This window comes from Lathamus discolor, chromosome 19, assembly GCF_037157495.1.
Source record: "Lathamus discolor isolate bLatDis1 chromosome 19, bLatDis1.hap1, whole genome shotgun sequence".
Taxonomy (NCBI): domain Eukaryota; kingdom Metazoa; phylum Chordata; class Aves; order Psittaciformes; family Psittacidae; genus Lathamus; species Lathamus discolor.
Genome location: NC_088902.1, coordinates 1970166 through 1997239, shown reverse-complemented (window position 1 = coordinate 1997239; position 27074 = coordinate 1970166). Strand labels below are relative to the sequence as shown.

Here is a 27074-nt window from a genome sequence, read left to right as displayed (position 1 = left end):
AAGCTAATTCCTTCTTCGTAACTGTTTTACACCTGCAGAATGCCACTTGCTTTAGCAGAGTTACTCCTAATTTGCAATACTGAGCTCTGCAACACATAAAAGCTGGGCTTTTTGTCTTAAAGTTATATAAATGGATATAAATTGTTACAGGACAGACTCTCTGCAGGTTGAGATCCAGTTGTCACATCCATTTCATTACTAGTGGATGATCTGGTCCATGCTAAGGTTATGCTTTATCTCCCAGTCCTTCCCTGCGTGCTGTGCATCAGGGTAAAACCACCATTGGTTGTGGTCATATTTACATGGTAATTCATCATAAATGAAAATCGAAGCTGCATTCAACAGCACTTGCATCAGCTGAGTGCTGGTAACATGGGATGTGCCATGTCCAGTACTGAAGAGACAGAGCGCAGGGCTCCATCAGCTGGGAGGAATGAGAGCATCAGCGAGAAGATCATCACAGCGTGTGGTGTCTGCATTTAGAGCACTTAAAGCTTCCCCAGTCAAAGCAATTATGCTTCTATGTTTGTCTCAGCACACCAAATTTACCCTCGTGCAGCAGCTCTTACAGGAGATGAAGTGGTGCCTCCCCTTTCCTGAATTTCAGGCTCAGACTGGAAATCCTCCAGGCAGAGGAGACCAAACCTCAGTAACAGCACTTCCGGGCGGTTCTTCTCTTTCTTCTCGCTCTGATTTTGGCCCAAAAGATATTACTTATGTGTCCACCCGTCCGTCCCCCCCCAAAATCATAAATGAAGTGGATTAGGAGATTACATCATCACAGAGAAAATTCCACCCTCGTAATCCCTGTAATCTGCAAGACTTGCCCATTTTACCTCCCTGCTATTTTAACCCTCAACTCTTAATGCCTGGCAGGAGCCCATCACCCCCCTGCGCCTCATTGGCCGCCAAGGAGGGATTTGCTGGGTACTTAAATGTCACCCTCTTGTCCAAAGCGGATTTTGTGCTTCGGAGTTTTCCTGGGCAGAGGTGGCTTTTGCCTCCATCACCCACACAGGGGCAGTTGGGTTCTTCCCAACAAGTGATCCCTGCAGCGCCGCCGACACCGAGACTCTAAAGGCAAGAAGCAGAAGTCGAAAAGAAGCCCTCAGATTCCACCAAACACCCATTGCTTTGGCTGCAAAGTGAGTGGAGATGGGGAACATGGACGGGAAGTCCGTGGAGGAGCTGAGCACCACCGAGTGCCACCAGTGGTATAAGAAGTTCATGACGGAGTGTCCTTCTGGCCAGCTCACCCTCTATGAGTTCAAACAGTTCTTTGGCTTGAAAAACCTGAGTCCTGCAGCCAACAAATACGTTGAGCAAATGTTCGAGACGTTTGACTTCAACAAGGTAAATATTGTCCTCCCCGCTCAGCCTGTGCAGGGCTCGGCGCTGGGTGTGATGTGTATGGGGGGTATTGGGGTGGATGTGGGGTGGATGTCTCTGTGCATGGCAGAGGGGTTGCACCAAGGTGATCTTAAGGTCCTTTCCAACCCTAACTGTTCTGTGACACCATGTGTGTCACTGTGGATGGTCTGAATCTCCTTGGTATCATAAATGATAGTTAAGTACAGTGAAAAATGGCAGCAAAACCTCCTTACTTATTGCCTGCTCTGGGGGAAATGAGACTTGGCCCTGAGCCGATGTTTTCCTTTTAAACGACTCAAATAGCGTGGTTTTATCTGTGTCTGTGATCCCTTTCCAATGAAGTGCCCTTTAATCCTTACATATCGAGTGCTGTGACAGAGGAACAAGTGAGCGGGGTGAGAGCAAGCACTGCATTCATGCAGAAACAGCGAGTTCCCAAGCGTGGCACGAGCTCTGCTTTGCAGAACAGACCTGGTGTGGTTTTCTATTGTTTTAAGTTCCAGATGGATTAGAGTTTCATCGATTTTATTCCCCTGTGCTCAGTCCCGTACAATAAGGAGCTCAGGCCTTTTATTCCCCGTGTAAAGGCTTTGCATCTCAGGCTGTGGCTATGCTGGATCCCTGGAGCGGGGTAGTCCCAGAGCATCTGCATGAGCTTGGGAATGCTGTTTTCCCCCCGCTGGAGCCATGCGACAAAAGCAGATGGATGCTGTGACTCCAAGGGGAAGCAACATCCAGGGCCTTGGAGCAAGCTGCTCCAGTGGAAGGGGTCCCTGCCCATGGCAGGGCTTGGAGCTGGAGGAGCCTTAAGGTCCCTTCCACCCCAAACCTTTCATGATTCTATGATTTTATCTTTAAGCCTTTACCTTGTTCACTGCCCCGTGTTTGAACGCCTGCCTGAAAAGGGAATTGATGCACAGGAAATCCTGCTGGGAATGGGGCTTAGTATCAATTTATACCTAATCTGGCTCCTGCAGCAGCAGGATAAAGCAGATGATCTCTCCCTGAACCGGCCTTGATGGCTTCTTTCATTGACAAAATGCTGGCTTATTCTCTATTGCTGACTGCCCATGGTTTGTAGCTTGTATCATTTTCCTTCAAAGCGCTTTCCATCCCAATGGTTTGTGCCATCAAAACGCTCTGTGGCACTTTAGCAAGCACCCTAGAAGCTGCGAACATCACAGGGCAGTGTCATCGGTGCCAATGGTACCATAACCCAGCCTGGGAGCCGTCTGTGGGTCCCACTGAACGTCTCTCAGCGCTGCGGTGTGAGCCGGTGCTCGGCAAACACTGGGGAGGAAAGTCAAAGATCGAAGTATTTGTGCTTTTGAGGTAAGCAGACGTGAAGCAGACACACAAATGGCACAGGGACAGAGCAGCTCCTTCCCAACACACTGGGGTAGCTCCGGAGCTCATTCCTCTCCTGAAGCTTTGCATGTGAGAAAAGAGCTGTAAAGGATAACATCAGGTAATCCATCAGGGTTCATCTGTATAAGCCTGTTCCTCTTTGACCTCTGAATTACCACTGCTTTGTATGGGCTCCTTCCGCTCAGGCTGGCTTTGAAGTTTAGCCCAAGCCATGTGCACCCACTGAGTTTGGTTGTTATCAACACACAAGAGCCCTGTGTGGACTCACAGAGCCCTCGGCACATGGACTCTTCCAGTGGGGACATCCATAAACTGGGCAGGCAATTCTCTTACTGCCTGACTCTGCTTCGAATCTCATTCAGATTCTCCCCTTCTGCTTTTAGGATGGCTACATAGATTTTATGGAGTACGTGGCCGCTCTGAGTCTGGTCCTCAAAGGGAAGGTGGATCAGAAGCTGCGGTGGTACTTCAAGCTCTACGATGTGGATGGGAACGGCTGCATTGACCGAGGAGAGCTGCTGAACATCATCAAGGTGAGCGGGCTCAGCCTTTTCCATTCCTATCACAACAAGGGTCATTAGATGCAGGTACATGGAACGGTTGCGACAGGAATATTCCAACCCGAAGGACACCTCCCTGGTAAGTGAACAGGCAGCGGCCAAACCTGCTGCGTGTCCTCCGCCAGTGCCACCGGCCCGGCCGCCCTGCCTCAAGCACCCCACTCCTGCGCGCTCAGACACGCAGCAAGCCCTTGTCTCGCCGTCGCAGGCTGTTTAACCACGTCCACTGCAACCCAGGCTGAGATAAGCACTTCAAGTTAATCATAGGATTTTCAGAGGTGGACGGCTCCTGGCTTATCCCAGTGCGGCCGCTTAATCTTTTAATGCATTGATTGCCTTTTTAAGTGACTTTAATCTCCGGGGTTTTTTAGCAAGGACTTTTTCCTTTCCGAACTGCCTGCATCACAGCTTTGGTCTCTCACACCTGGTCACTCAGCTGCTGGTACCCACAGGTACACAAACCTCACAGCACTCGGTACTTATCCCGTGTCCTTCTTCCCCTCCAGGCTATTCGAGCCATCAACCGGTGCAATGAAACGATGACGGCTGAGGAATTCACAAACATGGTGTTTGACAAAATCGATATCAACGGAGACGGTGAGGAACTGCCTTACGCAAAGCCAAACCCTGCTCCCACCGCCCCCCTGCCCCGCAGCCCACAGCAATTCCACAGGCTGGATGGCCCAAAACACCAGGATGCGAGGAGAGCTGGAAGAGAGCAGCTCCCCATGAGGGTTTGTCTCATCCCCTCCATGGGCTGGAGCCAGCCTGAGGGGACACTGCAGACTGTCCCTCCTTGTACTGGCAGGCTTTAGCCGGGATGGGGTTTGGGGTGTACGACACAGACCTGGCACATCAGGAAGGGCCCCATGTTATGGTCCATGTAACGCCGGGGGGGGCTGCAGTGGGAGCAGACAGGCTGCAGGGCTGAACAGACCTTTTCCCAATGTGCTCCTGCAGGCGAGCTTTCCCTGGAGGAGTTCATGGAGGGTGTGCAGAAGGATGAAGTGCTGCTCGACATCCTCACCCGCAGCCTGGACCTGACACACATCGTCCGGTTGATCCAGAACGATGGGAAGAACCCGCACAAGCCGGAGCAGGAGGCAGAGGCTGCCCAATAGGCTCCCGGGATGCCTTCCCTTCCTCTCTGCTTTCTCCCCTTTGCATCCTTAAAACAAATGTGTTTGTGGGAGCTGCCCCAGCACTGGTGCAGCCAGCGATAGACTATAGGGACCAGGGTCTGCTCCTAAGCTACTGCTCCCCTGGCACATGGTTCAGGGGAGTCTGGGGCTCTGCCTTGGTCCTGCCCAGAGCAGCAGTGAAGAGGGGTGCTGTGACGGCAGCTCATCGTGCTGCAAGCACACATCTCGCCCCAGGACTGCCAATGGGACCTCTTGTGTGATGCAGGGACACAGTGCACCAAGAGAGCCTCACACCAAGCAGTGGCCAACACCAGCGTCTGCAGGGGACGAGCCCTGGGGCTGCCGGCACTTGGCCCCGGTGAAAGGAGGTCCCCAAAGGACACAGGTCTGAAACCTGCACAGCAGACCTGAACCTTCTCTCTCCATACACATTTCCAGAGCACAAGATCAGCATTTTTGGCCGTTTCTGCTTCGATTTGCTATTATTCTGTTAGCAATCGTTAATGATCATGTGAGATAAAACCACCGATGAGCTAGGAAAGGGGGAGTGGTGAATGCAGCAGCTTCTCTTTGTTTTTAAAGCATTAAAAACACAGAATGGTGCCTTTTTTTTAACAACTCTCTGAACTTTCAGGGCATGCTATTAGATCTTAGGCAGAAGCTCTTCCCTGTGAGGGTGCTGAGGCGCTGGCACAGGGTGCCCAGAGAAGCTGTGGCTGCCCCATCCCTGGCAGTGCTCAAAGCCAGGTTGGACACAGGGGCTTGGAGCAAGCTGCTCCAGTGGAAGGGGTCCCTGCCCGTGGCAGGGGCTGGAGCTGGAGGAGCTTTAAGGTCCCTTCAACCCAAACCAGGCTGGGATTCAGTATTTCTGTTTGAAATATCTGGAAGGGCTGTGATGGCAGTAACCTGAGAGGGAAAAGCTGTGCGTGCTTTGTAGGAAGATTCCTGCATGTCTCATCAGCTGCACAACAGAACCTCTCCTCCAAGTTACACTCTGTGGCACCCTCGAGTGGTTTCAACTACAACGGCAGCAAACTGCACACGGTTTGAAGGGCTGTGCTGCTAGAGATGGGCCAGACACCATGTCCGCACCATGAGCATCCGCAAGCACCTGAGTATTCCTGAGCAGGTAATGAGTACCATCCACGGCACAGTGGGCTCAGGGAACATCCCCTGCGGAATAAACCCCAGTCACCCCTTATTAAAGCATCCTGGGCACAGGAATTGTATCTCCTGGTGCTGATAAGCAGTGCCAGGAGCAGGGGCTGTGCCCAGGACCCAGCACACGCACAAGGAGGTTGTGAGAGCAGCAGCAGCTCCACACCGAGCTGGGGCTGTGCCTTGGCTGCTCCTGGAGAGGGATTTCATCACCTCATGGTGAGGCAATACAGGACACCAGGAAGGAGCTCCTGGCTAGCTGAAAGTCTTGTTATTTGGCATTGGATGCTTGTAACTCATAAGCAACTTTCTGACCATTTTTCCTGGGCATCTTTTTCATTTGACTGTGTTTTACCATGAAGCTTTTGTACTTCCAATCTCATAGTGCGCTAATAAAGCTGGTTTACAAGGTTATTGCAGGTTGCGCTTTTTCTCACTCAATCATTCTGCTTCCAGCAGGACACATTTGCTGTCCCATACAAGTGCAGAAACCTTTGCTTTGGCATCATGAAGCCGCCAGAGGGGAGACCGAGCTGAGCTCTTAGGCAGAAGCTCTTCCCTGTGAGGGTGCTGAGGCGCTGGCACAGGGTGCCCAGAGAAGCTGTGGCTGCCCCATCCCTGGCAGTGCTCAAGGCCAGGTTGGACACAGGGGCTTGGAGCAAGCTGCTCCAGTGGAAGGGGTCCCTGCCCGTGGCAGGGGTTGGAGCTGGAGGAGCTTTAAGGTCCCTTCCAACAGAAACCAGGCTGGGATTCTAAATACAGGGTATTTAGGGGCGATGTGTTTGAGATACTTTCCAAATCTGAGGTGCACTTCTCTTTGAAGAGGAGGAGGAAAGTCATCTTTTCCCATCCTACTAGACCTGAGCACAGTTATGGTGAGAAATTGAGTGTGGTGAGACCACAGGAAGTCCCTATAGTGACCAGCAAGGGGCTGTACAAGTCCTGGCATAGCCGTTCTGTTCAACATGACATGGGAAGCTGCACATGGGTGCTTTGGGAATGACCTGGACACAAACCTTTCCCCTGGGCAGCCACCAAACCCCAGCTATCCATGGGTGAAGCTCCCCTCTCAGAGCACAGGAAAATAAAGAGCACGCCAAGCAGAGCTTTGTGCTTCCCCCAGAAATATCCTGGAGTATCCCAAGACAGAATTCCTGCTGCTCCCTGGTGCCTCTCCCCACCAGCCTACTTCAACAACAGCCTCACCTTCAGCTTTCTTACCTGATTATTCCACCTTCAATCCTGCCCACCTTCAGACGCATCAAACATCAGAGCGGACGGCAGAAGCTCAGGAACATCACATGGCATTTGCCTTTTCCAAGCCATCCTGTCTCCCAGTTTAGACCCCAAAGAAATCCGATCAGTCAAATCCAATTCTAGCTGGGCTGTAAGTCTGGAAAATGGATTATGCAAAAGGTCTGACATCAACAGCTTGATGTGAACGTGGCATTGAGTTTGGGAGGAGATCAAAGTGTTTATACCTATGGGTTTAAAAATAGGACCAAGACTAAAGCACCTTGTGGTTTCTTGACAAAAGATTACACAACTGATCATAGGAACGTTTTTCCACTGGGTTATGCCAGCACTAACACAGGCATTGCCACCATCCTGGGGCTTCCCAGGCCAGGGGAGATAGATCCATCCCACCAGCACATCCAGTGCTTTGAATCCTAAATGCTTTGAGGTTCCGACTTCAGTCCTGGCAGGGTTAGAACAGGCACTGTCTTCTCCACCTTCTAGTTGTCTTACCCAGGTTAGCTGTTACACTTAACACCTCCTTAAATTCATTAAGTCAGTTCTAAAGACAATGGTTTTGATCATGCTCAGGTCTTTGCCTTCACTCTGAGTGAAAATAAGTACTCCAAACCAGGCAGAACTTTCATACACAATTCCTTTATTAAATCCATGTGTTACAAAACTTCTACCACCAAGCGTCCAAGTGCTCAGTGTTAGGATGCCCTCTACCACCCCAACAGAGGACTGCTGGTGTGGGGGACACCCAACTCCTCTGCCTGATGTGACCAAGTGAACAGAGTAAGAGAACTGAAAGCACTGAAGTAAACCTGCGGAATGCAGCTATAGTCACTAAGCATCCACGTAAGAACTGTGCAAGCAGCAGTGTGTTAGGTTGGTCGAGAGGCTGAAATTTAAGGAAGTAGAGATTTGCATCCTCCCATGAAAACATTTGTTGGAAAACAAGCTGGAAAAATCGGTGAAGAGAATCTTTTCTTCTTCTCAAGTCAGAAGTCAGGTTTTTCTTCCAGCTCTTTGGCTGCTCAGCTATTGACCTGAATGAGCTTTAAACAGCTGCTTTACAGCAGCATAAACTGGAAGTCCAATGAGCTTTGATAAGCGAGCATGCCACAAGCTGGTGTGTATTTCCAGAGCACTCTTCAAAAGGCCATTTAGACATGGAAATGTGCATTCGAACTCTAGCAGTGATTGTGCCTTATCCCTACGGATCGCTCATATTCCTGAACTTGTTCCATTGGTTAAGTTGCCAGGACAAAGCAGCGAACTAACCGACTAATGAAAGATAATACAGTCATAAAGGCCACAAAAAAGGGATTGCAAATCTTTTCATGGGTATGAGCTGGCCCACTGATCCCATGGGAAAATTAAGCCACAAAAACTCATGTTATTTTCTTGCTAACAACTAAGGTGAACAAAACCATTGTTTCAACCCAAATTGTCTTTCCACATACATGTATCTATGTAGGAATATGGGATAGAACAGCAGCTCAGCCTACAACTGTGCAAACTTTATGCCTATATCCTGTGGCTAAGTTAAGTCCAGTGTAAAACCACTGTACCACTTCAGTAACTCAGATTCTGTCACTTGCGCCATTCTGTGGTCCTGCTGATAAAGCAGCACCAATCCTCTCACTGCAGAGAGCAAAACTTTGCTCTTCCCTTCTCTCTCCTTCCACTCAAAACTTGTCCCAGTGCAGTGAAAGTCCTGGAGCTCCTCAGGCTCATTCAGTCTTCACAGGGCAGGGAAAGCTGTTTAGAGGGATGATTCAAGTGAGAAACAGGGGCTCAAAAGGAGCAGAACCACACTTGCACAAGCCTGACCTCTACAAGTGGCTGTCAGGAAGAGGTACAATTTCTATTGCTGCTCGGTGTTTGGAAATAGCTTTTTTCCAGCCACACAGAACCCAGGTCTCTGAACAGGAAGCAGGAGCAGAGTCTGGTCCTCAGGAGGGAGATGCAAGATGGAGTTACTGCTCCACATCCCAGCCCACACCTTGTTTTCCTCAGCTGTATATTGGCCTGGCTCTGCTAATAATCCAGTTCTCACATTTGATAGTCACTTGTTGGTGTTCAATATGTATAGTCTACTAAACATACATACAGACATCCTGGATGTATGAAGACTGCCAGACCACCTCTTCTGCTGTTACTTTTGGGTTGATGTGTTCATGTCTCGCATGCCAACACTACTCTGCACTGGAGACAGTACCGCTGTCACTTCCCAATCCCATCTGTCATCAGGCTAAAACCCTGCTCAGGATCCACTACAGGAAGCCACAAAGTCTGTCCCTTGGGGTGCAACCAAAAACCACAGCTGGCAAACATGGTATTCTGTACATAGACTGACTTATACGTGGGGTACCAGCAGCACATGGGTTTTAGATTGAGATAGAGCTTTTTAAACCACTGAAGTTTTCATCTGGATGCCGAGATTGTATTAAAAAGGAAAACCACTACCACCCTAGAGCAAGAGAGCCACAGTTGTAGTCAGCATCACGTTTTCAGCTGTATCAAACCTGAATTTTCTCAAAACAAAGCACTCTTTCTCCTCTGCTCCAAGATCCATCCCCCAGGGTTTACATCCATTTGTAACATCTTCATCACCCACTTGTCCTTCCTGGCCCCATCAATGAACTCATCAAGAGACAGCTGCCCTGTGTGTGAGATGAGGGGAACAAGATGGGGAGACAAAACATGACCAGTAAGGCAAGAAGGGGAAGGCAGGAAAGAAATCCATCTATGTTTCAGAAAATATGCTAACAAGACAAAAGCTGTACTTCATTTCCCCATGCACTTCAGCCCAGCTAGCTGACAGACAAACCACCAGGCTGGAACCCAATGCATTCACACCTACCCCAGCCCATCAGCTAACATGAAATGCTGCATTAGCTTACACATGCTCTTCAGAAGGACTGCAAGTCTGATCCTGCAAGCTCCAATTTGTTTGGAGCTACTGTCTTTACTCAAGGTATTTGTGCTGGGACTGGACCTGCACTCTGGCTGCTGAAAGCTTTCAGAGGGCGAGATGTGTGTGGCATCAAAATCCAGTCAAAATAGTGTATTATACATACATATATATGTATATATATAATCCTCTGTGTTACACATAATTATTCTGTCCTGCTGCACCAACTTCCCCGATTCCAAACAAACCAGAACCAAACCCAATGTGTCTAATGTGAGTAACATAATAGCCCTAAGTGATTTCTCGATAGACATAATTAAAGTAGCCTGCCCAGCACAGATAACTTCATTACACATGAATGCAATCTGAGCCATCGATCACTTACCATCCCCGTTCTCATCCACCAACTGAAATATCCTGTCCACAACCTCCTCTGGTGTGAGCAACGGGGTCCTCTCCTCCACCTCTGACCGACACACTTTCTTCAGCTTGTAGATGGACTGAAAAGAAGTTCACAGGTTAGGAGAAGGACTGGAAAATGAAAAGCAGTGAACTCCATTATCTCCCCAGCAGCGTAAAGGTCTTATACAAAGGCTGTGGTTTTAACCCTTCTGGAAAGATCTGACAGTCGACAGCCTCAGACCTTTAATGAAACCTCTGACCTTATGCTCACACACACTGTGGATTACTTCATTTGCTCTTTGAAGCAAGTGCACTCCCATTTTCCTTACGCATCATGGTCACACCTCAGGGTTCCTTTGCAAAGAACAAGGAAAGGGCTTCACGGTTGGGAAAATCTGACTTTGGAGCATGACTTCTTAAGATCTGAGGCCAGGCACATCTGGACTTAACCTGACCTCTCCCCCAAGGAACCCGTGCCCAAGCTGCAAGATCAAGCCTGTATTAGCACACATTTTGACCCACTTTGTCACTGCAAAGGGGCAGATTTTATCCATTCCTCCCATGACAGCCACCTGTGCATTATTAACTTCACTCCCGAGGCTGACGGGTTTTGTCTGAACTCTTAACAGAGAGGGGATTAGGAAGAGCCTAACACAGCTCGGGCCAATTCCTGCCTGACCTCAAAACTATAATCGAACCTGCCCCAGACACACACCCCAGATCCTCCTGGTGCTACAGGTAACAAACTGGTCACACCTTCCGGCCAAAAGGGTCTGTCCACAGACCCAGTTTCTGTTTTCCCCTAAGGTATTTGATAACCATTGACAGAGCCTCATGGGTACTGCTGGGCAAGGGTCAGCACCTGCAGTATAGCACAAGCACCAAGATACTTACCTAAAGACATTTACCTGAAATAAGAAGCCAGGTACCCTGTGTGTGAGTGTCTGCTAAGCCCCATGCCTCCCCTCACACCTCCACACAGTCACTAGTTACAGCTAAGGGCAGAACAACAGAAACCCAGAAATCAATCACTGCAGGAGGGATTTCCACAGATTTGTGCCTCTCTATATCCTCACCAGCTACTAAGGCAGGAAACTTGACTCCTGTAACAGGCACGGGGTGAAACCCTCTTCTGCTGGCTCCTGCTATGGATCTTGGTGTAAGAAGGATGAAAGGAAAGGCAGAGCAGAGGTAGAGGAACTTCACGACAGTACCCCATGCCTTGTTTCTGAGCAGCAGCAGAGCCAGGTTGCCCACAGCCAGTAGAATGATTCCTCAACCACCCCATGGGGCTCCATCAAACCACTGAGCACATAACCCTTCCTCCAAGGTCAGGCAATTTCACTTCCTCACTATCCCACAACTGCCTTGAAACCTGATTATCACAAACCCCATGAACATCACTACATTGGCAAAGAACAGTGATTGCTTAAATGAGTGATGAGGCAATGCCTACTTACCTCAACAATTTCCAACAGCTCAGGTTTATCTATGCAGCCATTCCCATCCTTGTCATACACTTTGAATGTCCACCTCAGCTTGTGTTCCAGTTTTCCTCGTAAAACAAGATTCAAGGCAGCTACATATTCCAGAAAATCAATGGTATTATCCTGTCGGAACAGGAAAGCAGCTGCTGAATGATACTTAACTGGGAATACTTGCTGTAAAACCACTTACAAAACCTGGATTAAAACTGCCAAAAGATAATCCCATGGGACAGCTATTTCACAGACCATTTGTGCCAGTTTGAGACCATCGGTAAGCAGTCAGACCCCTGTGCACCAAGGATGAGTCCAGGAGGAGCGTGACACTGGAGAGGAAAGCAATTCTACGCTGCAATAAGGGGGAACACGCACCAGGACTCCAGAAGCTGGTGATTTAAATACCCCAAAGACAGCACAGATTACATGGAGGACAGGGAGGCAGATGAGGATCAGTGCAGGAGGTAGTGACTTTTTGGGAAGGGCTTGCCATTCTCAGTGACCTCAATTGCTTCACCACCAAGACCAACACCCAACCATCACCCCATTCCTCCATCCTTCCCTCTTCTTTGATCTCCATTCAACTGAGGAAAACTTCAGCCATGGAACGGATGCAGAGCTCTCTCCACAGCCTTCGGCAGGCACCCCTCACGCAGACCAACACCATCCCCAGGGATGAGCCAGGGCCCCAAATCACTTTACAGCCCTCCCCACCCCATCTGCAAACCCCCAGGTCTGGGCTGTGCATCTCTTTCCTGGCACTGAAATGCTCTGCAACAACACAACCACAATCAAACACTGCTGAAACTGGACTTTGAAGGCCAGCAAGCATAAAGAATTGAGCTTCTTACCATATTACTGATAGTCCTTCAGATGGTTAGGTCCTGCTTAACTGATTATACACCATGGGTACATTCAAGCAAAACCATGAGCCGAAGCCTAATTTGGTGTTCTTAAAACGTGCAAATACCAACATCCCTTAAAAAGGGATTTTCAGACTCCTCAGAGCTGCTCCTCAGAATGGGACTTCACCTCCTGCCCACCGCTTGCTCCGCAGCACTTCCAGCACAGCTTTCCAAACAGGCCTGGGCCCTGGACCTTCAGTAATTTGCAGGAATTTGGGTTTTGCCAACTTCAAATCCCAAGACCAGCCTGGCCAGCCCACACCTTCCAGAGCTTTTCCTTATCCATCCTGACAAACTGACTTTTGCTGCCACTTTCATGTGATTCTGCCACTGGTTGCAAGGGAAGCTTAAGGGACATTGGTGTACCTGAGATAAGACAGACTTGTTGCCCCTTTTGCTGTAGTTATACACAGCAACCCCCCTACTTTGAACATGACCAAGAGCTCTGGGGGCAAAAAATGGAGCAAGCATTGCTTACCCTTTTCAAGATGACACAAAAGCAATGAAATGACATTTGTTTTGAGTATCTAAAATAGCACAGGCTACGATTAGGTTCTTTTGCACCAGCACATGGGTATGCATGAACTGCTACTAAACCAGAAAGCCCACTTTTCCCAGGTGTCTGATAACAAATACAGCAATGGGAATTAAAACCAGAATGTCCCAATTGTTCAGCATTCCTTTGCTTTTGAGCACCTAAAAATCAATATTTTGTTACATGCCACCTACTCATACTGTATATATACATTTCCTCCAGTGTATAGCAAGCCTGAGTAGGACTTTCCTCCATAACCCTTCTATCACAACAGAGATTTGTTCCTCATGTAACCATCTTGGTTATTTGAGGCTCTTTCAACACTGCCTCAAAAACTGGCTGCCTAAAGTTCATAGGATCACAGAATGGTTCAGGTTGAAGGGACCTTAGAGCTCACCCAGTTCCAACCCCTGCCACGGGCAGGGACCCCTTCCACTGGAGCAGCTTGCTCCAAGCCCCTGTGTCCAACCTGGCCTTGAGCACTGCCAGGGATGGGGCAGCCACAGCTTCTCTGGGCACCCTGTGCCAGCACCTCAGAACCACCAAACCCACCCCCAAATAGCAGCAGAAAGACATGAATTATTAGATAAGTAATTGCAACACCTCCTCACCACTTACCCCATTCTTATCAAAAGCTCTGAACATGTTTTCAATGTACTCCGCTGCTTCATGGTTATCCTGGACCCCGAAGAACCGCTTGAATTCATGCATGAAGAGGGTCCCACTGGGACATTCGACCACAAACTTCTTATACCATTCCTGCAGTTCTGCAACATCAATCTCTGTTTGCTCCCCTTCAGCATTGGTGAACTGCTGTCCCATTCTGCTCCGTAAAGCAAGATAAAAACAGAACCAAAGGAAAACCCTGCCAAAGCCCTTTGCTTGTATCGTTCTTTTGTCACCTTTAGTTGCTTGTTCTTTGTCTTCTTGCTGTCTTGTGCCTTTACTTGATGCTAATGTTGCCTCACTATTTCACCTTCTTTATGCTTTGCTTTCTTCTTCCTCTTTTTTCCTCCTGGTTTTCACCACCACAGCTTTGGCTGCTCACTTGGTGATCGTAGAGTTGCTTCTCTGCCTTAGGGCAGTATAAAGTGTGGCATCAGGCACGTTTAAAAATAGCTAAGATCATTAGGAGATTCCCACTTATGAGCCACGGAGACCTTCAGATGTTCCAGGCTGTGCCCTATTTAGGACCGGAGTCCAGATGCTCAGGGTCCTTCTGCACACTAATAGCTTCATGTCAAAGAACTTGAAAGCCAGGGGTCACTGCTGGGGCTTGTATGACCTTCTTGTTGGGGATACCCAGTGTTTCAGAGAGAAGGGACATGGTATCAAACACCAGCTACAGGAAGCAAGCCCTGAAAAATAAAGCACACACCACTCCCATGAAGACATCTGCTAATGGATAAAGGTAATTAAATGCCTACTAAAGGGTTTCCTCTTTATAAAGGGATCAAGAGAACAAGTAAATGCATGCATGTATAAATACATGTATTTGTCCCATTTTCACAGCTCACTCTTAAAACTCTCAGTTAAAAGTAACAGAATTATTTAATTCCTCTAGCTTTTGAAAGCATTGAGCTATTCTTATTCTCCCTCCATACCTTTAATTATTAACCCATACCTACTTACCCTTACTAATGAATATTACTTGTTTCTACTCTAAAAGTCTACTCTAGCCTTATTCCATACCATGGCAAGCTCACAGACATCCAGTACCAAAGCTCAAACCCTCCCCTTACATACAGCCTACTGCTCTTTCCTTTAGCTGCTAGAGCCACCAGCTTTTATCCATATCATGCCAGGTGTTCAGAATTCAACCATTATCCATGTCAGCTGGAAGGAAATAGCCTGTAGCTATAAATGTGTCTGAGCCAGCCTTATGTTTTGATGGGATTCTTCTTTTAAGAGGATTGAGGCAGCATTGATAGGAAATAGTAGGTGCCCTGTTGCAATAATCCCTAGGCCTAAAGGTTCTATGCTATTTGCTTCTTTAACAAAATGTACTTTTGTTTTTTCATTACTTTGGAAAGAGAAGCTTCTAACATGGGTTAAGTTTCAGCCTAAAATTCAATACTGCAGAACAGCGCAGTGATTCATCTCCTACAGTAGGAATAGGGTTTTCTCTGGACCTGCTTGCTCCTGTAACACATCAGTGGTAGTGCATGTGGCTGTGTGTGTAGATACAGATAATGTAGTGTAGTATAATTTTGCACTTCTCTGTGTAAGCATATCCAGGCAATGCATGGTTTCATTTCAGAGTCCTAAGTGTGTACTGCCTCTGTCCTCTTGCAAGCATGGAGATGGATGGGAAGGACTAAAGCAGTTACTAAGAAAACTAAGACTGCTCTCTTAACAGGCAGGTACATTTTAATCTCATTTTAACAGGAGTATTGTTGGTTTGTCTTTGTGCCTTAAACAGTACAATGCAATTAATACGCTCCATCCTTCCCTTTGTAAAGGCTTCAGCCCACACCTCTTAGATGGCTTGTCTGCAGCAGAACAGCTTGAAATCTGGCTCATCAGGAAAGGTTATGCTGAATCTATTCCCCAGCACTGGTCTCTGCTGGACTTCTTGGAGCAAAGTCTTTGGCACAGTCACTGTGGTGTTTATAAGCCAGTTCTGTTGTGTTTTCCACTTCCTCATCCTCAGTTACAAAGGTCATGTAAAGAAACAGCTTTTTCCCTCTAATGGTATTTCATAGAACCCCAGACTGGTTTGGGTTGGGAGGGACCTTAAAGTTCATCCAGTTCCAACCCCCTGCCGTGGGCAGGGACACCTTCCACTGGAGCAGCTTGCTCCAAGCCCTTTCCAACCTGGCCTTGAATATACCTTGAACCATCTTGGCAAGTGCATGGGTTCTCTCTGGGTCACAAAGAGCTGCTGTGGGACACAGCGTGGGGAGACCTCATTGCTCTTTCTCCAGCAGCACATCATGGGAGTTCTGCATGTGCTGGGGTGAAGCTTTCCACCATTTCGTGCTGTGCTCCTGCACCACGGCTGCATGCTGGAATGCGAGTGCTGTGAGCAGACAGCAAGACTCCACATGCCCAGGACATTGTCTTGCCTCATTGCATAATGTTGTTTTGCCTTATGGGAACTTAGTGATCTGTTCCCAGGAGAGAAAATGGTTCCTCTTTGTTTTGATGACTCCAGCCTTTTCCAGCCAGGAGCAAAGGACTGCAAGAGACCCGGGTTATAAAGCTTAGCTGGTGTTACCGCAGGTATCACGATACAATCATGTTGCTAAAAGTACTGATGTTAATTTGGCACTGCAATAAAAGTCAATCCTATAGCTCCTGGTATGAAAATTCCTCTGCATTGTCCCAAAGTGTGAGCTCTCTACACTGTGTGAAAGAGCTGCTGCCGCACAGCCAGGAGGTTGTCACTTCACGCAGTACAGTCTGCCAGCCAAAGGGTTTCTTCATCTGGTTTGGAAAAGATGCAGGTAGAGGTAAATATAAGCAGGAAGAGCTAAAAAGTGAAGGGGTTGGTGCTGTTTGGCTGCTGGGTTAGGATCAATGCTTTATGTATTATGTCAGAGCGAACACTTTGGATGAGGAGTTGCAAACAGCTTACATGCCTCGTTACATGTCCTGCCTAATGAGCTATCCTTAGATTCTCACCTAGAGAGCTCAGAAGCTGCAGAGTTTCCCAGCTAAGAGCATGGAAAAGGAGAGCTTGTTTCCTGTCGGTTCACTAGCACAACATGCTGGCACACGCTGCAGCGCTGGCTGCTAGAGACGCAAGTAAAGCACAAACCCTGCGTTGGGCTGGAACACTCACTGGTATGGCATCCGCGTTGCCACTCGGGGAAGGCACAGGCTGTAATAAAGGTGCAGGCGGGCACAGCTGCCTGGTGCGGGAGGACCAGCCTCAGTGAAACTGGAGGCAAAAAGAGATCCTAAACCCACACTGGAGCGGCCCTCACCTGTCATTTTGCTCCATTATGTTCCATACCACAGCCATGACCTGCCCTAAGACCCCACTCATGGGCTGGGCAGTCGAGGGTCATTATAGAGGGTCTAGAAGCAGCAAAGCTCTGTCCCAGTTGGTCTCAACTCTCTGCCTCAGACAGCCCAGGGTGTGTGGGTGCGTGTGCTGCATCACCGGTGTCTGCTTCCTCAAGCATCAGCCCACAATGAAAGCAGACCTGTGGCATCCTTAAATTTACCCATTGCCAGGCAGGATGGGCATGTGGACAGGAGGAATGTGGGGAGGATGAAGGAAGCTTTTGAGGAGAGATCAAAGATCCCTCATAGTTTGGCTGGGAGTTCAGCTCTCTGTCTGCGTCTCTTCCCAGCTGCTTGCTATTTGGCCATATATTGTGTGTTTTTATACAGTGGGAATAACTATGGGGGAGAAGGTATTCATCATCATGGAATGGTTTGGGTTGGAAGGGACCTCAAAGCTCCTCCAGCTCCAGCCCCTGCCACAGGCAGGGACCCCTTCCACTGGAGCAGCTTGCTCCAAGCCCCTGTGCCCAACCTGGCCTTGAGCACTGCCAGGGATGGGGCAGCCACAGCTTCCCTGGGCACCCTGCGCCAGCGCCTCAGCACCCTCACAGGGAAGAGCTTCTGCCCAAGAGCTCATCTCAGTCTCCCCTCGGGCAGGTTCAAGCCATTCCCCTTGGCCTGTCCCTACAGGCCCTTGTCCCAAGCCCCTCTCCAGGTTTCCTGCAGCCCCTTTAGGATTTTTCTCTGTGTGTGAAGACTTTCAAACGTTCACCCAGGGCTGCTCCCGGGATACGTCACCCTTCCCAAAACCGGGATTCAGCACATGAATGGAAAGAGACGGGAAATCCCCACTCTTCTTCCCGTTCATCGAACCCCATCACTAACACCCTGCAGGATCCCCCCGCTCCTGACTCACGGCTCCCCACCTACGAGAAGACCCGAACCGGGCGGGGGGGGGGCGTGGCCTCCGGGAAGGGGGCGTGGCCGGGCGGGGCGGGGCGGCGGCTGCGCCGGGCGCACCTGGGCAGGTGCGGGCGGGGCTCACGCTGCGGGTGTCGCCGCGCTCCGCTGCCCTCGCCCCCCACCCCCGGCTCCGAGAGCCCCCGCGGGCCCGGAGCCGCCGCCCGCCCGCAGGGAGCGGTAAGTGGTGCGGGGCGGGGGGCGCGGGGCCCCCTCCGCGGGGTTCGGGGGGGACGCGGAAAGCCGGCGGAGCGCAGGGCGCGGTGGTGGCCGCGGGAGGGTTCGCGGGACGGGGCCGGGGGTGATGCCGGGTCGGGCTGCCGGGGGGGGGGCGGGCAGCGGGAGGACAGAGCCCGGTGTCTATGGGGCTGCGCGCTCCCTGCGGCTGTATTCGCCTCAGGCTACGTCTATCGGGTTGGTGTAAACGAGGCCCAAAGTTAGGGCGAGGGTGACTCGTCCCATCCCTTCCCCTCCGCCTCTTGTCGGACCAGAGCCGTTACCATCCTGGGAACCCAAATGATCGGTAACGGCTCATGCCCCTTCCGAGGTAACAAGGCTATCGGGCCGTGGAGGGGGTGAGGTTACACTGGGCATAGGGTAAGGGCTCGTAGTGCCCAGCGGGTGTTGCTGGCCCCGAGCAGGGCAGGGAGTGCGGGTGGCTGCAGGAAAAGCGATGTGCGGGTCTCTGAAACGTGGAGCTGTGGGTTCCCAGTGCAGGGACGTGATTAGGTGTTGGATACTCAGCTGAAGATTCAGTCTGTTTCTGTGTGCGAATACTAATATTAAAGGGTTGAGCTGCTTGCCTTTGAAAATACAATACAGATCCATGCAATACAGGATAATGCCAAGGTAATGAGCAGAGGTCTGTGGTGTAGCAGCAATGGTCCTGGAGAAGACCCCTTCCTTCTTTAGACGCCTCATGATGAGGGTAGAGCGGAAGCACATTTGGGTGTGCAAGATGGAGAGTGAAAGCTTCTATGCAGCGAGGCTGAGACGGGCGTCAGGTCATACCGTCCTGTGTGATGTTACACTGGTTGGCTCTGTGCTGGACCCCCAGAACTCTCACAGTCACCCAGGATTGTCCCTGACCTTGGTCTCCCATCTGCAGCCCTCAGGGAAGTGGCTGCAGGATGTCTGCTCATTCCTGAGCTTGCTTGAGTTGTTCTTGTTGGGGTGAATGTCTCCTCTACAAGGAAAAACGTCTGACTTAATAATAATTGTGGTACAGGGAATAATTACATCACTGACCAGAGATGCATTAGCAGCACAGGGATGTGCTAATTACACACACACACACAGAGCAGCCAATCTGAGTGGGAATAAAGCAAACTGGAGGATCCCTGGGTATGTGCACTGAGGAGTCCTGAGTGCTGCCTTGGGCAATTCCCATTAATAGTGTGAGATACTCCCCGAGCTCACCCTCACGGCTCCAGGAGCCTCCGGCATTGGTGGACCTGCCAGATCGAAGTTGAAGGCTGTAAGAGGCTGACTCACTGTCTGAGCCCAGCGATGGGATTCAAGTTGGTTTGGTCTCGGTTATCGTGTCAACAAGTCGTTGGTGATAAAAGGTCATAAAGCATTGTAATGTGGTGTATTGACAGACGTTGTCTGTGAGCAGAGGGACAATTCCGACCTCATTCGGCAATGCCATTACACCCTCCATGGGACTGAATGTATTTTGTTTGAGAAGCACGAGTTTTATTTCCTGATGTGTGGGTTTGAATTTACTCCTGGTCTTGCAAATGGGTATGTACATGGTGTATGTTATTAGAAGCAGAGGGAACTGCTTGTAAAGTTAAGAGACGATGGAAACAAGCTTAGTTTCCTTGTTACAATGAGAAGTAATTCTTCTTTTTCCAATCAATATCTGGATTTGGTCTCAATTCTAAGTCCAGGATTAACCTGGACTTTGTGTCTTTGCAAACACGCTACTGAAAGTTTAATTCTGATAGTGCTTTCTACCTGGGGAACTAAGACAAGAAGAGTTTCAGAAGCACAGGAATAACTTTGATGACTGCTTTCTGATCCTTTGCAGCTCCTGGGGAGCAGTCTGCTGACATGCCCAGGTCCCTGATGAAGCACGTGTTCAAACTCTTACTTAGAGATGATTTGCAATTGAATCTGAATGTCTTCTTTACTTAACAGAGAAAATAAGCTGTGTTCAGATGAATTTTCTGTGAACACTTGCATCTGAATGGGATCTGCAGGTATTTGAACAAATAAAACCTGTTCCTAGACTAGTTCTTGGATAGGATGTTTTTCATCTTATCTCTGCTACTAGACACATTTTGCAACTCCTGCAGCAGTATTCAGGGCTTATGGCAAAGGTTTTGCCTATCCTGTAACTGCTTTATTCATGTCATTTCTCACATCTGTTTCAAGATTTACAAATGAATATGGGAAAGACACCTTCAAAGCACACCTGTAGTGTAAAAAAAACCCCTTCCAAAACCTAAAGATACCAAATGCTGCCTCTTCTTGCAGAGGAATAATCGTTACTTCTGTTTGTTTGCCTTTTTCTCTGTTCTGCACTGGAAAAATACTATTGGTTGGCAGCAAATGTAGCAGCAACACCAAGCTACTTGAACAGCAGCTTTGATAAGTTAATTAAAGCATTGCTATTAGGAAAAAAAACCCTAAACATTAAGTCAACATCGCTTGATTTCTAGCAGGAGTGGGGGCAGACTTGCAGTTCACGTCCTTCTGGATAAACATCCTGGTTACTGTAGGTCAGTGATGTTTGCGCATGGTTTTACTGCATTCAGGGCACTCATGAAAAAGTCATTCTGTGATGAAACAGTCCCCTCCCCTTCAGCCTGACGCTTCCAGCTTCACCTCAACTGAGGCAAAAGCCTCTGGTTTGGCACAAGATCGTTTTTCTCCTCCTCGATGCAAGTCCGACGTGACTGAAGAAGCACTAGATCGGGCCCTTTTGCTAAGGCGTACGTGGAGGCTTTTGAAACTCTCCTGCCTGTTCTTGCTGTGGCTTGTTTGTGGCTTTATCTCCTGCACTACGTTTATGGCTCGGGTTTGATTGGGGCTCGCCCTCTGTGTGCTCAGTTCACGCACAACGCGCAGTCTCTGCTTCCCACACTATTTAACAGTGAGTTGTTCTTGTAACAGTTATGGTCCCTGTTTAGTGACGTATCTGTAACTCCTCCTGGCAGAAAAGTCATCTAACTGAACCCAAATTCGTGGTTTCAGGGTGCAGGAAGGTAACAGACAGCAGCAGTGACACAGCATAGGGTCCTTTTTCATGGAATTAACTGTATTTAAAGCATCTAAGTCTCAATTAACCCTTAGCAGCTGCTCTGCCTTTTGCAGACAATGGCATTACACCCGCGAAGAGTCCGCTTGAAGCCATGGCTGGTGGCCCAGGTAGATAGCGGGATGTATCCTGGCCTCATCTGGCTAAACCGAGAGGCGAAGCGGTTTCAGATCCCCTGGAAGCACGCAACTCGGCACAGCCCACAGCACGAGGAGGAGAACACCATCTTCAAGGTGAGGGAGGGGAGAGCTCAGACGCTCAGACACACACGGCTCTTAACCAGAGACAAAGGGTTGAATTGTTGGCCCAGGAGCTGGGCAGATATTTCAGTATCTGTTTCCAGGCACATTCTGTCCTATTTCTTTGACCTCAGAAAAGCCACTTTGTGCACCTGGATGCCAGGCTTGGCACTGAAAGGCTGTGGAGTTCTTTAACCCTTTCTGACCACCTAAGGCCAGATGATGTCTGATTCCTTGGGCTCTGGGAGATGACTGCTATTTACTCCACCTGCTTGGTTTAGGATGTGGTAGCTGGCCTGTTCTTTGCAGCAAACCATTAAATACTGTTACTGTTAAATAAATCTGAAGAGGTCCACCACAAACTTCCATTGCTGCTGTCCCTAATATTCTTATCCCAAGGGATTCATTATAACTCCTACACTCCTTTGAGGAACATCTGACCTCTGCCTCTGAGGGATCTCGGACTGATAGTCTGATCTGGGGCTGAGAGAGGGAGAGGACCAGTTGGACGGCTGTGGCTGCTCTTCCACTCTGTTCCAACCGAGCCTGTTCCGCGGTGTGCAAGTTATGGCTCACTGTCAAAAATTGCTTGTGGTGCCGAACCTAAGAGACCTAGAAAAACTTAGTGCCCAATGCTGTAACACTTAATGTGTATGAAGATGCATGCATGGGGTTTGGAAATTTGGATTTACATCTTGTTTTCTCCTCCTCCTTTTAATGGGAAAAACTATTAAAAGCGGGAATTTCCATTGCTGTTATCAAAAGAGGTATAGTTCAGACTTCTGCAAAGAGAAGGATTTTACAGTGAATTTGTTTGGAAGTTTGATTTCTGATAAAAGCTGCTCTGTTGAGAAGGCTGGACTGAGCACGGTGTACTTTGTCCCCAGGCATGGGCTGTGGAAACAGGAAAGTACCAGGAAGGAGTCGATGAGCCCGACCCTGCAAAGTGGAAAGCCCAGCTCCGATGTGCTCTTAACAAAAGCCGGGAATTCAATTTGATGTACGATGGCACCAAGGAGGTGCCCATGAATCCTATTAAAATTTATGAAGTGTGCGATATCCCGCAATCCCAGGGATCAATCATTAATCCAGGTGAGGGCCCTGCTGACACAGGGCTGGCTACCGAGAGGCGCTTGTCCAATGCGAGTTCCTTTCCCTCAACATTAACTCTCAAGCTGCCTTTGTGTGCAGCAGAAAGCTGCCGTGTGTAAACCTGGCTGTGCTTAAACTAAGAGGACATTGAATTGTTGTGTACCTGTAATAAAATGAATAAAGCTGTACATGCTCAGCTAAACAGTCACATATTGATGATAGCTTATCCTTAGCTTTCTAGAATTATGTGTTAAACTGAGAATAGCACGTGGTATGGATCCGCTTTTCCCTTCTCTGCTTCTATTTGGAAAATACACAAATAAATGTCCAATATTGTGCAGAGCCAATATGAAGATCACATTATTATTTCAAGGAGTGCATCACTGTGTTTCACGCCCATCAACTACCCACAAGAATGTGCTTGTTTGTAGGCTCCACTGGCTCAGCTCCGTGGGATGAAAAGGATAATGACGTTGATGATGAAGAGGAGGAGGAATTGAATCAATCTCAGCATGTCCCTATTCAAGAGACATTTCCATTTCTTAATATCAATGGTTGGTAGCATAGACTAAGGTATCAGTGAAGGAATTTGCTTGTAAAGTGATTTACTGAGGAATCGCTTCCTTTTTGTAGATTCTCCAATGGCTCCAGCCAGTGCAGAAAACTGCAGCCCTGAAGCTGTGTGGCCAAAGAATGAACCTCTAGACATGGAAATGCCCTCAACAGCACTGCAGCATGACTTCTTCAGCAGCCCTGAGCTCTGGATCAGCTCTCTACCAAGTATGTATATGGATTTCTACGGCTTCTGTCCTTGTTTTGACTTTTTCACTGTGGCTGTTTGGCCCTTAGCATGGGGAGCTGTGTATAGTTTAAACATCCCTGTGCAGTGTGGGTTGTGGGGTGTGTGTCTGCTGCTGATGCAGTACATGTAAAGGTCCAGGAAAAGCCATACTGACAGGTTCTCTCTCAGTGACAGACCTAGAAATCAAGTTTGAGTATCGAGGGAAGGAGACCGGGCCGACAACGACTGTAAGCAACCCGCAGGGATGCAGACTTTTCTATGGAGAGCTGGGTCCTATGCCAGACCAGGAAGAGCTCTTTGGGCCCATTAGTTTGGAGCAAGTGAAGTTTCCAGGAACAGAGCAAATCACCAATGAAAGGCAGAAGATCTTCACAAGTCGGTTGCTGGATGTTATGGACAGGGGACTGATCCTGGAGGTCAGTGGCCATGCCATCTATGCTGTCCGGCTCTGCCAGTGCAAGGTGTACTGGTCTGGTCCCTGCGCACCTTCTTCCACCACACCAAATTTGATTGAGAGGCAAAAGAAAGTCAAACTCTTCTGTCTGGAAACGTTCCTAAGCGGTAGGTAACTCCTGCTTGTGGGAAAGAGCTTTGGATGCTGGTCTCGCACTTGGTGGCACTATTGGAAAGGGTGGGTGCACTAGTTAGTTTGCTTGTGCTCGGAGCATGGGTAGGAGCCTCCATCTCCCTGACTTCAGAGGACATGGAGCAGGTGTGCATTGGAAGAAAGTCAATGTGCCCTCGTGTAACGCCCTGAAAAACCCTGGAGCGCCTTGCTGTAAAAGAAAGCTTTTCTGGTGCAAGAAATACGCTGTAATTGTGTATGTGTAAGAGGTGGCTCTGGCAAAGGGCAGTGTGTAGGTAAGAGCTGGGAGTGTTTCTAACCGCATGAGTACAACCCTGCAGCATTGTGCTTTTCTTCCTAGAGCTGATTGCCCATCAGAAGGGACAAATCGAGAAGCAGCCACCATATGAGATCTACTTCTGTTTTGGAGAAGAATGGCCTGACGGAAAGCCCAGGGAGAGGAAGCTGATTGTGGTTCAGGTAAGAGCTGAGGCTCTGAGGTGACACGCACCTTGCTGGGGACCAGTGTGTCGGCTCTGGATGGAAGCCTGCAGACATGGTTCTTCCCTGTTTGGGTTATTGACACCGGGAAACACCAATAGGGCTGATGGGTTTTGTGACAGCAAATACAAATGTTACTCAACAGCATCAGTCTGTGCCTGTCGTTAGGTTAGCATGGAAACCATCCCCTGCATCCCGGGCAAACCAGCAGGACTATACTGTGTGCCCCAACCGCCTCTTTCACGCAGGTCATTCCCGTGGTGGCCCGGATGATCTATGAGATGTTTTCGGGTGACTTCACGCGCTCCTTTGACAGCGGCAGCGTGCGCCTGCAGATCTCCACCCCCGACATCAAGGACAACATCGTGGCCCATCTGAAGCAGCTCTACCGCCTGCTGCAGAACCACCAGGAGGGGTGGCCCATGCAGGCGCCCGCCATGCACATGGCGCAGCCGCTCCCGGCACAGTGACAGGCGCTTGGCTCGGCCCCGGGCTTGCTTTATGTTGTACATACAGAAAAAGTTATTTCCCTACCGAGTGCCTTGCCTAAATCTGAATAAAATCAGTGTAAATCTGGGCTTCTGATTCCGTTTCAGTGGTCTTGTGGTACCTTTGGGAGCATTCCAAAGCAAGGGGATTGCAGGGGTACCGTAAGCTCCTTCACTCTTTCCAGCTCTTTAAGAAACTCATGTACAAATCACATCTTCAATGCTGTGGTATTTTTTTTAATCGACTATTGGTATTTTGTATATAAATACGTGATCATTATTTTTCCCCTCTCTAATCTGTGCTCTATTAAACCTGCCTGGAGCGTATCACTTTGTTTAGTTTTATTTCTCTCTTTTTAAGTGCTTTTCAGCTGACAAGCTGTACACGTTTATCGTTAAATAAACCAGCTCTGTGTGCTTTGAGAAGCCTCCTTGTCCCGCATACACCTCCGGAAGCAGGGCAATGGCTCCGTGCCGTGCTTCTCACACACACATCGCTCCCCTAAGCCCTGGCCGAGCGCGATGGCAGCGGCCTGCTCCCCACCGCCCCTTTCCTCCTCGTTGAGGCCGGGGCGGAGCGGCCTGCCCGGGCGGGCCCCAAGCGCTCCGCCCCGGGCTCCCGCCTGCGCCGGAGCCGCGGCCGCCCCGGAAGTGCTGGGCCCGGCGGTAGCTTCCCCTCCGCGTCCCGCGGCCATGGGCGCCGAGGCTCCGGCGGGCAGCGCCGTGCTGGCCCCGCAGCTTGTGGCAGCGGCTCGGGAGGAGCTGGGCGCCGGGGCCAGGCGGCGGTTGCCGGCGGGCCGGGCCCTGCAGCTGGCCGGGGAGGTGTTGGCGGTGGCGGCGGGGTTGAAGCCGGCCCTGCTGTACGACTGCGGCGCGGCGGGGCCCGGCGAGCTGCGGCGGTACTTGGAGCGGCTGAGGGAGGCCGGGCTGGCCCCGCGCCGCATCCATGTGCTGAGCGTTGAGGGCTCGGCCCTGCTGCTGCTGCACCCCGGGCTCGCCCGGCGGAGGCTGGCGGCCGTGCTGGGCGCACACCCCGCGCCCTTCGTGGATGTGTCGGCAGGGCGGCAGTGCCCGGTGCTCTGCGGGCCGGCACAGGCTGAGGCCATCAGGGGCCATCTTGAGACCCTCTTGGCCCACTTAAGTGCTGCTGAGGCCGCCAGCGCCGGCCCTGTGTCCTCCAGCGAGGTTGTCCCCGCGGGCTGGAACCTCTGCACCGTCGTCGGGGTGCTGCTGGGCTACCCGGCGGCGTACACCTTCTGCACGGAGGAGAGCACTGAGAACTGCCTGGCGCTGACGCCGCTGAGGGTGTTCACAGCCCAGGCCTCCTGCCCCAGGATAAAGGACGGCCTCGGGGTGCAGATCTACTCCTTCAGCATCCCAGAGAGCCTGTGCGGGGAGCTGGAGGAGGCGCTGGATGCCTGGTGCGAGGAGCTGAAGGAGGCTTTCGGTGCGCAGAGTGACTTTGTAGGTCTGTGCATCTCGAGCGAGGTGGTGTCTCTGCCAGCGGTTGCCTTGTAAAACACGAGCAAGCTCAGACTTCTTGGCCTTTCTCACTCGCATCGCGGACTCGGGATTCCCCATGCGTGTGGCCCACAAGAGGCCGTTGAGCACCAAAGGGTGAAGTTTGATGCTCTTGGGCCCCTGACCTCGTAGGCTGGTTGAAATCGAATGTGTGGCGTTGCAGAAAACCAGCGTGGATGTGCACACCTCGTGGTTTAAGCATCCATCCTGACTGCAGAGACTGCCCTGTGAAGTCAGGTTCTAGTTATTTGCTGCCAGCGGCTGAGGATTAATAAACACAATTGGAACACCGCAGTATCTTGAATTTCTGAAGCTTACTGTAGGCTCCACATTGTATTGAATGAGGGGCAAATGCTCCACTAGAACCTGCACCGTGCAGCTCCAAAAGGGGCTTCAACCCCTTGTCTTGGTTGGATCAATGTGCTAGCAGTGAAAGGGAAGCAGATGTGGCTGTGGGGATGTTTGGCCACAGGATGGGCTATCCGAGCCATAGGCTGAGCTGGGCACACAAGGTGGGAGATGGGAAAACTGCTCAGTGCATGAAGGAACTGTGCTAAAACACCTCCCTGAGCTGGGCTTCTTTGTCAGGTACCAGTAGAG

General features: G+C 50.0%; 4 protein-coding genes across 6 annotated transcripts; 3 read left to right on the top strand and 1 right to left on the bottom strand.

The window, feature by feature from the left end:
• Positions 1-1155: 1155 nt before the first annotated feature.
• Positions 1156-4420, top strand: GUCA1A (guanylate cyclase activator 1A). The gene is made up of 4 exons (XM_065698365.1): positions 1156-1353; positions 3123-3272; positions 3806-3896; positions 4260-4420. The coding sequence occupies exons 1-4, from the start codon at positions 1156-1158 to the stop codon at positions 4418-4420; spliced, it is 600 nt and encodes a 199-aa protein (XP_065554437.1).
• Positions 4421-7476: 3056 nt separating this feature from the next.
• On the bottom strand, positions 7477-14833 carry GUCA1B (guanylate cyclase activator 1B). Of its 2 annotated transcripts, none has more exons than XM_065698147.1 (5): positions 14714-14833; positions 13700-14439; positions 11621-11770; positions 10144-10258; positions 7477-9507 (listed from the first exon to the last, which is right to left on the bottom strand). In XM_065698147.1, exons 2-5 carry the CDS (start codon positions 13901-13903, stop codon positions 9380-9382), a joined length of 597 nt encoding a protein of 198 aa, XP_065554219.1. In that variant the 5' UTR covers positions 13904-14439; positions 14714-14833; the 3' UTR covers positions 7477-9379. The 2 variants fall into 2 exon arrangements, with proteins under 2 accessions (XP_065554219.1, XP_065554220.1); XM_065698148.1 differs by having other exon boundaries at positions 14774-14827.
• A 3209-nt stretch (positions 14834-18042) lies between these two features.
• On the top strand, positions 18043-25292 carry IRF6 (interferon regulatory factor 6). Of its 2 annotated transcripts, none has more exons than XM_065698506.1 (8): positions 18043-18178; positions 21323-21499; positions 22393-22597; positions 23029-23151; positions 23231-23377; positions 23568-23960; positions 24326-24444; positions 24714-25292. In XM_065698506.1, the coding sequence occupies exons 2-8, from the start codon at positions 21326-21328 to the stop codon at positions 24933-24935; spliced, it is 1383 nt and encodes a 460-aa protein (XP_065554578.1). In that variant the 5' UTR covers positions 18043-18178; positions 21323-21325; the 3' UTR covers positions 24936-25292. The 2 variants fall into 2 exon arrangements, with proteins under 2 accessions (XP_065554578.1, XP_065554580.1); XM_065698508.1 differs by lacking the exon at positions 18043-18178 and adding an exon at positions 20728-20940.
• Positions 25293-25581: 289 nt separating this feature from the next.
• Positions 25582-26768, top strand: C19H1orf74 (chromosome 19 C1orf74 homolog). Its single transcript, XM_065698566.1, has one exon. It carries the CDS (start codon positions 25647-25649, stop codon positions 26469-26471), a length of 825 nt encoding a protein of 274 aa, XP_065554638.1. The 5' UTR covers positions 25582-25646; the 3' UTR covers positions 26472-26768.
• The last annotated feature ends 306 nt before the right edge of the window (positions 26769-27074 follow it).

Excerpts from the sequence above, each read along its gene's own strand:
- GUCA1A (XM_065698365.1), top strand. The coding sequence starts at position 1,156 with ATGGGGAACATGGACGGGAAGTCCGTGGAGGAGCTGAGCACCACCGAG. Across the intron at positions 3,273-3,805 it reads AGCTGCTGAACATCATCAAG|GCTATTCGAGCCATCAACCG; the intron begins GTGAGCGGGCTC and ends CTTCCCCTCCAG. Across the intron at positions 3,897-4,259 it reads AATCGATATCAACGGAGACG|GCGAGCTTTCCCTGGAGGAG; the intron begins GTGAGGAACTGC and ends GTGCTCCTGCAG.
- GUCA1B (XM_065698147.1), bottom strand. The coding sequence starts at position 13,903 with ATGGGACAGCAGTTCACCAATGCTGAAGGGGAGCAAACAGAGATTGAT. Across the intron at positions 10,259-11,620 it reads AGCTGTTGGAAATTGTTGAG|TCCATCTACAAGCTGAAGAA; the intron begins GTAAGTAGGCAT and ends ACTTCTTTTCAG. Across the intron at positions 9,508-10,143 it reads GGTGGATGAGAACGGGGATG|GGCAGCTGTCTCTTGATGAG; the intron begins GTAAGTGATCGA and ends TCTCACACACAG.
- IRF6 (XM_065698506.1), top strand. The coding sequence starts at position 21,326 with ATGGCATTACACCCGCGAAGAGTCCGCTTGAAGCCATGGCTGGTGGCC. Across the intron at positions 21,500-22,392 it reads AGGAGAACACCATCTTCAAG|GCATGGGCTGTGGAAACAGG; the intron begins GTGAGGGAGGGG and ends CTTTGTCCCCAG. Across the intron at positions 23,378-23,567 it reads CTGGATCAGCTCTCTACCAA|TGACAGACCTAGAAATCAAG; the intron begins GTATGTATATGG and ends GTTCTCTCTCAG.
- C19H1orf74 (XM_065698566.1), top strand. The coding sequence starts at position 25,647 with ATGGGCGCCGAGGCTCCGGCGGGCAGCGCCGTGCTGGCCCCGCAGCTT.